The 13620-nt window shown below is 38.1% G+C and overlaps 1 protein-coding gene across 1 annotated transcript in view; it reads left to right on the top strand.

Annotated features, from left to right (window-relative positions):
- The window catches only part of LOC124716985 (chymotrypsin-like protease CTRL-1), a 143118-nt gene extending 129713 nt beyond the window's left edge, over positions 1-13405 (top strand). Inside the window, exon 8 of the mRNA XM_047243588.1 lies at positions 13230-13405. Coding sequence (XP_047099544.1) covers positions 13230-13334 — 105 coding nt within the window. The 3' untranslated portion in view covers positions 13335-13405. The remainder of the gene's footprint in view (positions 1-13229) is intronic.
- The last annotated feature ends 215 nt before the right edge of the window (positions 13406-13620 follow it).

Below are 13620 nucleotides of genomic sequence, written 5' to 3'. Positions count from 1 at the left end.
CCTGCACTGATGTTGATCCCTCACCTGTTATTGAGTGGGAGATCATTCCAAAGTCTGGCAGGCAGTGAAAGACTTTCTGATGGACCACTTGTAGGGCCTCCCGTTCATTTGACGAACAGGTTTCAGGCGCTATCTGTGGCTGATAAAGTCTCCAAGCTGGATACAGTTGTCCACCCTGATCCAGAGGAAGCTTCTCGGCTCACAAGGTCTGGGCATTCACAGAGGGTGAGTTTGCTGGTAGTTGGGAGCTCCAACATTAGGCACATAATGGGGTCCCATAGGAACATGTCTGCCTAGGAGGGGAAGGAAGCCCATGTGCACGTTGTGTGCATACTAGGGGGAGTCATTCCTGATGTGGAAATAGTGTTTCTGAAGGCTGTAAATTCAACTAAATACTTAGTGATTACAATTACAAACAACCTAAATTGGAACAATCACACAGATAATGTTGCGAGTAGAGCAAACCAAAGACTGTGATTCATTGGCAGAACACTTAGAAGGTGCGACAGGTCTACTAAAGAGACTGCTTACACCACGCTTGTCCACCCTATTCTGGAGTACTGTTGTGCAGTATGGGATCCGCATCAGGTGGGACTGACGGATGACACCGAAAAAGTACAAAGAAGGGCAGCTCGTTTTGTATAATCACGAAATAGGGGAAATAGTGCCACAGACATGATATGTGAATTGGGCTGGCAATCATTAAAACAAAGGCATTTTTCATTGTTATGGGATCTTCTCATGAAATTTCAATCACCAGTTTTCTCCTCCGATTGCGAAAACATTCTGTAGGCACTCACCTATATAAGGAGAAATGATCATCATGATAAAATAAGAAATATCAGGGCTCACACAGAAAAATTTAAGTGCTTGTTTTTCCCGCATGCCGTTCGAGTGTGGAATGGTAGAGAGACAGCTTGAAGGTGGTTCATTGAACCCTTGTGAATATCAGAGCAATCATGTAGATGTAAATCATAAAGTTTGTGGGAAGACTGTTTGATGCAGAGAAATAACAAGCAACACACTGATGTATGTACATACTAATGAATCACATATAAAAATATCTGCCCTTATACCTGTTGCACCCCGCATATCGATAGTTGTTGTCAACCTGAAGCTTAGTTTGAACACCAAATGCTCTACTAGGCATTGTCCTATTGCACGTGACAAGTTCTTGAATCAAGAGCCTTCTGAATTGAACTATCCACTCAGTTATAGGGGGACATACAGCTTAACATGAGGTCTGAACTATGGTGCAATTCAGTGTTGTTCGCATATACAAGTAACTGTCAGAGGTGAAAGAACCGTTAGTGACAGACAATAATTCTTGGATTGACTGGCAGCTGTATACTGGACTTCCTCTGTCTCATTACTGGCAGTAACATATTATGCTTCATGCTCCCGCCCATGAACCATGGACCTTGCCGTTGGTGCGGAGGCTTGCGTGCCTCAGCGATACAGATAGCTGTACCGTAGGTGCAACCACAACGGAGGGGTATCTGTTGAGAGGCCAGACAAACATGTGATTCCTGAAGAGGGGCAGCAGCCTTTTCAGTAGTTGCAGGGGCAACAGTCTGGATGATTGACTGATCTGGCCTTGTAACATTAACCAAAACGGCCTTGCTGTGCTGGTACTGCGAACGGCTGAAAGCAAGGGGAAACTACAGCCGTAAATTCTCCCGAGGACATGCAGCTTTACTGTATGATTAAATGATGATGGCGTCCTCTTGGGTAAAATATTCCGGAGGTAAAATAGTCCCCCATTCGGATCTCCGGGTGGGGACTACTCAAGAGGACATCGTTATCAGGAGAAAGAAAACTGGCGTCCTACGGATCGGAGCGTGGAATGTCAGCTCCCTTAATCGGGCAGGTAGGTTAGAAAATTTAAAAAGGGAAATGGATAGGTTAAAGTTAGATATAGTGGGAATTAGTGAAGTTTGGTGGCAGGAGGAACAAGACTTTTGGTCAGGTGATTACAGGGTTATAAATACAAAATGAAATAGGGGTAATGCAGGAGTAGGTTTAATAATGAATAAAAAAATAGGAGTGCGGGTTAGCTACTACAAACAGCATAGTGAATGCATTATTGTAGCCAAGATAGATACGAAGCCCAAACCTACTACAGTAGTACAAGTTTATATGCCAACTAGCTCTGCAGATGACGAAGAAATTGATGAAATGTATGATGAGATAAAAGAAATTATACAGGTAGTGAAGGGAGACGAAAATTTAATAGTCATGGGTGACTGGAATTCATCAGTAGGAAAAGGGAGAGAATGAAACATAGTAGGTGAATATGGATTGGGGGGAAGAAATGAAAGAGGAAGCCGCCTTGTAGAATTTTGCACAGAGCATAACTTAATCATAGCTAACACTTGGTTCAAGAATCATAAAAGAAGGTTGTATACATGGAAGAATCCTGGAGATACTAAAAGGTATCAGATAGATTATATAATGGTAAGACAGAGATTTAGGAACCAGGTTTTAAATTGTAAGACATTTCCAGGGGCAGATGTGGATTCTGACCACAATCTATTGGTTATGAACTGCAGATTGAAACTGAAGAAACTGCAAAAAGGTGGGAATTTAAGGAGATGGGACCTGGATAAACTGAAAAAACCAGTGGTTGTAGAGAGTTTCAGGGAGAGCATAAGGGAACAATTGACAGGAATGGGGGAAAGAAATACAGTAGAAGAAGAATGGGTAGCTCTGAGGGATGAAGTAGTGAAGGCAGCAGAGGATCAAGTAGGTAAAAAGACGAGGGCTAATAGAAATCCTTGGGTAACAGAAGAAATATTGAATTTAATTGATGAAAGGAGAAAATATAAAAATGCAGTAAATGAAGCAGGCAAAAAGGAATACAAACGTCTCAAAAATGAGATCGACAGGAAGTGCAAAATGGCTAAGCAGGGATGGCTAGAGGACAAATGTAAGGATGTAGAGGCTTGTCTCACTAGGGGTAAGATAGATACTGCCTACAGGAAAATTAAAGAGACCTTTGGAGAGAAGAGAACCACTTGTATGAATATCAAGAGCTCAGATGGCAACCCAGTTCTAAGCAAAGAAGGGAAGGCAGAAAGGTGGAAGGAGTATATAGAGGGTCTATACAAGGGTGATGTACTTGAGGACAATATTATGGAAATGGAAGAGGATGTAGATGAAGATGAAATGGGAGATAAGATACTGCGTGAAGAGTTTGACAGAGCACTGAAAGACCTGAGTCGAAACAAGGCCCTGGGAGTAGACAACATTCCATTAGAACTACTGATGGCCTTGGGAGAGCCAGTCATGACAAAACTCTACCATCTGGTGAGCAAGATGTATGAGACAGGCGAAATACCCTCAGACTTCAAGAAGAATATAATAATCCCAATCCCAAAGAAAGCAGGTGTTGACAGATGTGAAAATTACCGAACTATCAGTTTAATAAGTCACAGCTGCAAAATACTAACGCGAATTCTTTACAGACGAATGGAAAAACTGGTAGAAGTGGACCTCGGGGAAGATCAGTTTGGATTCTGTAGAAATGTTGGAACACGTGAGGCAATACTAACCTTACGACTTATTTTAGAAGAAAGATTAAGAAAAGGCAAACCTACGTTTCTAGCATTTGTAGACTTAGAGAAAGCTTTTGACAACGTTAACTGGAAAAATCTCTTTCAAATTCTGAAGGTGGCAGGGGTAAAATACAGGGAGCGAAAGGCTATTTACAGTTTGTACAGAAACCAGATGGCAGTTATAAGAGTCGAGGGGCATGAAAGGGAAGCAGTGGTTGGGAAAGGAGTGAGACAGGGTTGTAGCCTCTCCCCGATGTTATTCAATCTGTATATTGAGCAAGCAGTAAAGGAAACAAAAGAAAAATTTAGAGTAGGTATTAAAATTCATGGAGAAGAAGCAAAAACTTTGAGGTTCGCTGATGACATTGTAATTCTGTCAGAGACAGCAAAGGACTTGGAAGAGCAGTTGAACAGAATGGACAGTGTCTTGAAAGGAGGATATAAGATGAACATCAACAAAAGCAAAACGAGGATAATGGAATGTAGTCAAATTAAATCAGGTGATGCTGAGGGGATTAGATTAGGAAATGAGACACTTAAAGTAGTAAAGGAGTTTTGCTATTTAGAGAGTAAAATAACTGATGATGGTCGAAGTAGAGAGGATATAAAATGTAGACTGGCAATGGCAAGGAAATCGTTTCTCAAGAAGAGAAATTTGTTAACATCGGGTATAGATTTAAGTGTCAGAAAGTCGTTTCTGAAAGTATTTGTATGGAGTGTAGCCATGTATGGAAGTGAAACATGGACGATAACCAGTTTGGACAAGAAGAGAATAGAAGCTTTCGAAATGTGGTGCTACAGAAGAATGCTGAAGATAAGGTGGGTAGATCACGTAACTAATGAGGAGGTATTGAATAGGATTGGGGACAAGAGAAGTTTGTGGCACAACTTGACTAGAAGAAGGGATCGGTAGGTAGGACATGTTTTGAGGCATCAAGGGATCATAAATTTAGCATTGTAGGGCAGCGTGGAGGGTAAAAATCGTAGAGGGAGACCAAGAGATGAATACACTAAGCAGATTCAGAAGGATGTAGGTTGCAGTAGGTACTGGGAGATGAAGAAGCTTGCACAGGATAGAGTAGCATGGAGAGCTACATCAAACCAGTCTCAGGACTGAAGACCACAACAACAACAACAGCTGCCTTGTTTTCTACCAGCTTTGCCTGTTTGCAAGGATTAATAATTAAGGTAATTTTTGGATACAATGGATATTCACAGCCATGTGCAAATACAAAAATTAGTTCCAGATATACTTCATATTTGAATTTTTGTTTCAATGTGAAATTCTTTACTCCAGTGCCAAGCTCTTTAAAACATCATCAAACAATAAACTGCGACCCCATTTCCACTTAGAAATATATATCCAAGTCAATATACAGGGTGATTATAATTAAAGTTAAACTTTCAAGCCACTGTAGAAATAACACCACTGGTCAGAATGATATCAAATTGCAACAGAATATTATCGGATAAGGGGGAAAATGATGGCGGAAGAAAAATAAATAGTTACAAAATGTAGCAATAGATGGTGCTGTAAACATCATACTTTAATAGTGGTTGACTACATATGAAAAATGAATTACACAACAATGCATAAGGTGTACATTTGATGTTAAACAAACTGTACTACTCAGAGTGCATGAGTGTACAGGTGTGATACTGTTAGTTACATAAGCCCATCCACCACGGCAAGGTCGTATCACATCAGATGCAAAAAATTGGTTTTTAGTTGTCCTGAGGCCAAAAACTGCATAAAAATCATCACTCACATTGGTTTATAATTGTCCTGAGACCAAAAACCACATAAAAAGCATCAACCACATTGGGTTTTAATTGTCTTGAGGCCAAAACTGCATAACAATCATAAATCACATTGGTTTTTAATTTTCCTGAGGCCAAAAACTGCATAAAAAGCATCAATCAAAATCAAATTGAGTTATTAATTTCCATGTGACTGGTGCAAAGATGTTCAATATGCTGTCCACCATATTCTGCAACAAGTTGAAATCGAGAAACAGCATGTTCCACAACTGATCGAAGTGTTTTTGGGGTTACATTCAGAATGTGTTGCGCAATGTGTGCCTTCAATGCAGCTAAGTTTGCAATCAAAACACTGGACACAACATCTTTCAGATAGTCCCAATGCCAGAAGTCACACAGATTAAGATCAGGTGATTGGGACAGCCAGGCTGTAGGGAAATGGCAGCTGGTAATTCTAACATTTCCGAATGGCACTTCAGCAGCTGTTTAACTGTACATCCAATCATTGGCCTTTCTGATCATGGTGGTCAATTGCTTAGGCTCAATTACATCAGTGTGTGCAACAGTTCCAAGTATTCTTGGAAATATTTTAGGATAATAAATGAACAGGGCCTTAAAAATTCAGTGACAGCCTAAAAGTACAATTCATTTTTTAATGAATTCGTGTCTGTATTTGAGTCCATCTTTCCCAAAAAAGTAGTTAGAAACAGTCATATAGGCAATGCCAAGAAGTCTTGGATCACTACAGGGATAATAACATCTTGTAGAACAAAGAGGATGTTATACATTTCTCTCAGGACTTGTAATGATCCAATGAAACGACGACACTACAAACTTTACTGTAGCATTCTCAAGAAGGTTATAAATAAATCTAAAAGTATGTGCATAAAATCAGAAATTGAAAGCTCAGAAAATAAAATTAAAACTATATGGAATGTAATAAAGAGGGAAACTGGCAGGACAACAGGGAACATGTCTCAGGCAGAGATTAAAACAGGGGACAGTATCATAAAGAAGCCTGAGTTGGTTGCAGAAATATTTAATAACCACTTTTTGAGAGCAGCGGAGAAGACAGGCTGTAATGGTTCGATGGAAGAATCATTGTCCCTCCTACAGAAAGCTATTAGCAACAGAATCCCATAGTTATCTTTACCTCCAGTTACTGTAAGCAAAGTCATAAGAGTAATTAGATCATTAAAAAATAAAAATTCTGCTGGTGTGGACAATATTTCTAGCAAAATACTGAAACAATGTTATAAATTCGTTAGTCCCATTTTATGCAACATATACAATACATCCCTACAAGAAGGGATTCTCCCTGACAGACTAAAGTTGGCTGTAGTGATTCCTCTCTTTAAAACTGTGATAAAAGCATTGTTACAAACTGTCGCCCAATATCCCTATTAACTACCTTCTCGAAAATTCTAGAAAAACTCATGCACAGGAGGATTGTAAACCATCTCAACTTCCACAGTATCTTAAGCAAAAATCAGTTTGGTTTTCGTGCCAGTCTTTGTACTGAACAGGCAATATTCTCTTTCAGCAACCAAGTTTTGGAAGCCATTAACAAAAAAATGTCTCCAGTGGGTATTTTTTGTGATCTTACGAAAGCCTTTGACTGTGTAAACCACCAAATTCTTTTGAAAAAGGCAGAATACTATGGTTTAGGTGGTACTGTTGGCCTGTGGCTACAGGATCAAAAGCAGACTGTAATGCTAAATGGCTCTTCTGGAGAACCTGCCTCGTCTGAATGGAGCACGATAATGTGTGGTGTGCTTCAAGGCTCCATTTTGGGCCCACTGCTTTTCCTCATCTTTATTAATGATCTTCCTCTTTGTTCTGAGACAAACAGCAAATTTACCCTGTTATGATACCATAATTCTAATTGACGATTTTATTGATCATGATCTTGAACAAACTACAAATACTGTTTTTAATGACATCTTAAATTGGTTCTCCTCAAATGGTCTCTCACTCAATGCAGATAAAACTCATTATATGAGGTTCCATACATCACAAAGTAATCTCGATGAAATTAACATAAAATGTAGAGATCAAACAATACAGAAAGTTGAAGATACAAAATTCCTGGGTGCTTATATAGACAGTAAATGTAATTGGTCATATCACATTCTTCATCTATGTAAAAAACTTAGCTCGGCAACATTTGCATTATGGGTAATTTCTTCAGTGGCTGAAGTTGACACCATTAAGGTTGCCTACTTTGGCTACTTCCACTCATTGATGTCATATGTTATCATATTCTGGGGGAACCAACTACTTGCAAAAAAAGTTTTCACCATCCAAAAAAAAAGCAATCAGAATAATGTGTGGGGTCCATCAAAGATATGCTTGCAGGCACTTGTTTCGGAAGATAGGTATCCTAACAACTGCCTCACAGTATATTTTCTCCTTGCTGACCTTCGTGTGCAAAAATTATTCTATCTACCAAGACAACAGTAAATTCCATGGCTATAACACCAGAAACAAAAACAATCTACATTTCAAAATGAAACGTCTCACTCTGGTACAAAAAGGAGTTTACTACTCCAGCATTAAGATGTTCAATGCTCTACCACTACATATCAAATGTGTTCATACAGAACTGCCAAAATTTAAACAAGTTCTCAAAGATTACCTGACAGAGAAATCTTTTTATACTGTGGATGAATATCTGAAAGAACATGTATACCATCACTAAACTTTTTGTGTCTGGAAGTAGTTAAATTGATTTTATTGTGCATTTGAGCATTAGCACACTTTTTGTAACAACAAATTGGCTGTACCTTATTTACTCTTGTAGGCCTAATATCTGATTTAACTTTGTGCTCTTATCTTTAACCTTTATTTGAAACTCCTTTTTCTGTTAAATGGTTGTTATGTTACCTAGCTGACATTGTATCTATTACTGTATTTATAGTATGTCTTACTTAAACTATGTACAATTTGGCATTGAATTGCCCTTGTATTTATGTAAGTTTAAATTGAAACCTGTACAATTTGACATGTTCCGTATCCTTGTGATTGGCTCACTAACTGTATCTATGGAACAAGAAATAAATAAATAAAATAAATAAAAATAACTGGATTTGCCGTGTGCAGAGGTACACCATCTTGCATAAAAACAATCCCATCCACCCTGTTGGAGAGATGGAATGACGTGGTTGTGCAAAACACACTCATAGCCCTTACCAGTAACGGTACAGATAACAGGACTGGAAGCACCTCTCTCTTGGAGAAAGATATGGCTCTAAGATAAATGATGCCATAAACTCACACCACACAGTGACCTTTTCAGGATGAATTGATATTGGTTGATTTGCGTGTGGATTTTCCGTTGCCCATATTTGACAATTCTGTGTATTGACATATCCTGTCAGATGGAAGTGGCCTTTGTCTGTCCACAGAATCTTCCACGGCCAGTCATTGTCCACTTCCATGCAAGCAAGAAATTGTAAAGCAAAGGTCTCTCTTGCTGGCAGGTCAACAGGAAGCAACTTGTGCACATGGGTAATTTTGAATGGATAGCACAAAAGAATGTTTCGTAGGATTTTATGCACCATGCACACGGATATGTCCAATGTTCTGGTGATTCACTGTGCACTACACTCATCTCGTCCTGCATTGCTGTGGCCACTGCTTCCACTGACGTCGAATCAATTCGTTTCCTCCCTCTACCAGGTTGCACACCAAAAGGGCCCGTCTTTTTGAATTTCCAAATCATTTTCTCCAGACCCACAGCATTCATCGCATGAACATCTTTTTCCAAATCCTTCAGTGACCGGAACTTCTGCAGAGCGACATGTGCACAGTAATCATTCTTGTATTACAGTTTTACAAGCAGAGTGCGATCCTGCATTGAGACTGTTATGGCAAACATTGCAGACACAAAAGAAGGAAAAGCTGGTACCCAGCATGTTTATACCAACTTCAATGGGTTGTGTGCATGACAGGTGTTTTCATTTACGTATTCTGACACATACAGCACCATCTATTGATCAATTTTCACACTATTATTTTTTCTTCTGCCATACATTTTCCCCCCTTCTCTGTTAACATTCCATTGCAATTTGGCATCATTCTGATCAGTGGTGTTATTTCTACAGTGTTTTGAAAGTTTAACTTTAATTATAATCACCCTGTATATATCCCTGTCTACTGCTCAGTGCCTTCTGTTTGGTGAGTAGCAGTATATCCCTTTCAGCCTTGTTATTCCAGCCTATATATCCCTTTGCTCAGTACATGATGTTGCTTTGTTATAAGTTGATTTTTCTTTGCATTTTTATTTGGATGAAATTGTTCCAGTCAATAAAATGGATATCTTATCATTGGCTCTCATTAAATTACATGGTCACATAGTCACTCTTCTTACTAATTTCTGTATAGTGTGGTTAACTATACACATTTTTCATTAGTTTAATGATGTGATAGTAGCTACTTAGAAATGGTAAATAGTTAAGGCCAGAAATAACTAAGTAAAAATCACATGCAAATTTTACATCAACACACACTGCTGAATGGCAAAAAAGGAAATGAGGAGAAAAAAAAATATCCTCTGGTAATGAACTGTACTCTACACTTTTGCACACATTTGTTCAGGTCATCCCAAGCAACACATTGCCATCTAAGGGTGACCATTACTATGCTCAACACTTTACAAGCACTTGAATGGGAAAATTGTTTTGTTCACATCAGTCAAAAAACTGCATTGCAGCTGAATGTTAATACATTCTGTCCACAGCTGAATGTTAATACGAGTCCTCAGATCTTCCAGGTCAACTGAACCTGCCCATAGCAGATGTTGCATTGTCCCAAGGTATAATGATGATGCGACGTGTGATGTCATACATGTGCAGATAGGAGAACTGAATACTGATTAGATTAGATTAATACTTGTTCCATAGATCATGAATACGACACTTCGTAATGATGTGGAACGTGTCAGGTTAATAAATGATGTCTGTACGGGATATAACATTACACAAAATATTGCATGACATTAATGTTTAAATCTCCCCCCCCCCCCCCCCCCCCCCCTTAATTTATATCTAAAAATTCAGCCAATGTGTAGAAGGAGTTGTCATCTAGAAATTCTTTTAATTTATTTTTAAATGTTAGTTGGCTATCTGTCAGGCTTTTGATGCTCTTTGGTAGGTGACCAAAGATTTTTGTGGCAGCATAATTTACCCAAAGTCAGATTTAACCCTGCATGGTGAAGATCATCCTTTCTCCTGGTGTTATAGCTTTGCAGACTGCTATTACTTTTGAACTGGGTTGGATTATTAACAACAAATTTCATAAGTGAATATATATACTGTGAGGATCCCTAGATCCTTAAATAGATGTTTGCAGGATGACCATGGGTGGGCTCCAGGAATTATTCTGATTACACGTTTTTGTGCAATGAATACTTTTCTACTCAACGATGAATTACCCCAGAATATGATGCCATATGAAAGCAGTGAATGAAAGTAGGCATAGTAAGCTAATTTACTGAGATCCTTATCACCAAAATTTGCAATAACCCTAATAGCATACGTAGCTGGCAGCTGTATAATCTTGTCCTCACGATACTTACAGGGGTGATACATAGAGGGTTCTAGTTTATTCATAGAGTTATAATTTCGAGCTGGTTCTTGAAACTTTGTAAGTAGGCTTTCTCAGGATAATTTACATCAATCTACAAGAGTCTACCAGTTCATTTCTTCAGCATCTCTGTGTCACTCTCCCATGGGTCAAACAAACCTGTGACTATTTGCATTGCCCTTCCTTGTATACATTTAATATCCCCCGTTCGTCCTATTTGGTAGACACCCCAACACTTGAGCAGCATTCTAGGATGGGATGCACAACTGATTTTAAAGTGCTCTTCTTTGTAGACTGATTGTATTTCCTCATTACTCTAATAATAAACCAAAGTTTGCCACCTGCTTTACCCACAAGTGAGTCTATGTAATCATTCCATTTCACAACCCTACAAAGTGTTGCAGCCAGGTATTTGTAAGAATTCACTGATTCCAACTGGAATGCAGATATTGTAGTCATAGGATACTATGGTTTTACGTTTTTCCAACCCTTGCTCCGCTTTGAACTCATATCAAGATCTAACTGAATATTTATGCAGCTTCTTTAGACAGCGAAATGGAAGTAGAGAAGCCTTCACACATTGTAATTTGCGAGATGCACCTGCAGAGCTCAATTGGAAGAATATTATCCAAGACTACATGAACTTGTGTTAGGGCAGAATTTACTTACTATGATAGTTTTTGCCTAAATATCATAGACAAAGTAACATGTGGTGGAATATATACATGAATTGTACTGAAGAAAGGCAATGTGTGTGAGAGAAAATGATAAAGCAAAATTCACGATGTGATGACAAGCACATTATTTTTCTAATTTCTCCATTGGTAGGAGGCATTCTTCTGAAGATAGTGATAGGACAGTGTGTCCCAAATATCAGTATTAAGCATCCTCTTCCATGTGCTGTACAATGGTTTGTTGAATATATATGCAGCTGTAGATACAGTGTTCCAAGTAGAAAGTTCATTTTCAAATGGAGACAAAGCAGTGTGTGTTTAAGAACAACAAATGCCTTCAGAGATGTTTTGTTTACTGTAAAAATACTAATTCATTATATGTAGTGTGAATATGAGAATAATCTCAGACTAATGTATCTGGACATATAAAATGGTTACAGCAGTTATCAAGTATATGTTGTCAAGATATGAGTGTACGATAGTGTCAGAATTCTTAACTGCACATTTATTACAAAACTTAGTAATAAACCATACTGGTTAATTACATCTGTCAGAATATGCACACTAATTAAGTTTGCAATGGAAAAAAGTGAAGTAGTGGTGCAGAGGAAACTACATTCTTTGATCATCATCTGCAAAACAATCTTAACAGTGGAACAGTCAAAACTGCAAGGAATAAAATTCAATACGATACCTTCTGGGGAGGGGGAACCAGTACTATCAATCACAAATTGCAGAGTTTTCATGCATCTGATCAAAGAATACCTCATTACAACATAAAAACCTAACCACAAACCACTAAGCATAAAAGTCATTAATTCTGAGGGCACTGCCTGCAAAACACTAATGTACTATATTAACCATGCACAGCATATACTTCGTACCAATCCATGTTTGTAGTTTCCATATTGGTTGCTGCATTGATGCGCCAGGAAACATAATAAACAGTAAAAAAAGTCCTGCTGTTACAGAATAAGACCCCATAGATACAGCATAAAATACTTAAAGGTAGTGTTAGTCATGTTTTGGACACTGCTGCATTTTATTGTGACAAATGTGACATCAAAATACGCATCATCACAGCAACAATTCAGTATAATAGGCAACTGAAACTTAGTAGACTCCATGAAATATCAAATGATGGATGAAAACAGATACAACTTATACAACAACAACTGTGGTGGTAGGGTCGAGGGGGAATTAGGAATGCCTTTAATGACTGGAAAAAGTACTAAGTGTACACTTATCTGTTAAAGTGGTGGTAGAAAAAATTTGCAGCTAACGCTAATATTTCAAAGATTTTGTGACATTCCTCTACATACCTACCTGATAACCACTGAACAAGATTAATGCACCTCAATTGTTAGTTGAATCTGATGATCTGTGGCCTGATCACAAAACTAATTTCCACAAACATTTTATATGTCAACACTCCAAATATTACACTCATCAGTTAATTAGACCTGCAGAATGTTATGGGCAATTCATAAACTATGACTGCTGGTGTGAATGCTTTTGATTATGTAATTTGTGTGGAGTTCCAGATTTAAAACTATTGGTTTGTATTTTGATCCATATGATATACAACAAAGTAAATATGTCAACACACATAATATAGTGACTACACATTTAATGACTGCTGCTGTTGCAGGTTGGGATGGCATCATTTGGCTCAAACAAATGTGGGGCCGCAAACATTCCAAGTGTATACACAAACATACAGAAATATGCTGATTGGATTAAAAACAATATGTAACTTTATGGATGTCATACACATTTGATAAAGATGGTGATTATAAGAACTGAAATAAAATATACCAATATAAATCTTGTGTTTATTGTGAAAATCCCTCTATAATTTTAACAAGTTAAATAATTATATCAGTAACTTAAATAGACTGCATTACTGTGTTGTTGTTATTTAACAAAACAGGATTGCAATATAATGCCAATTCCCATAAAATTCGACAGAAGTGAGACTTTTGGAAGCAGTTTTATGTGCAACGCAATCAGTTGAGGCTTTCTGCATTTCGAGCTACAGC

This window comes from Schistocerca piceifrons, chromosome 9, assembly GCF_021461385.2.
Source record: "Schistocerca piceifrons isolate TAMUIC-IGC-003096 chromosome 9, iqSchPice1.1, whole genome shotgun sequence".
Lineage (NCBI taxonomy): Eukaryota > Metazoa > Arthropoda > Insecta > Orthoptera > Acrididae > Schistocerca > Schistocerca piceifrons.
This window is presented reverse-complemented; position numbering and strand designations above follow the sequence as displayed.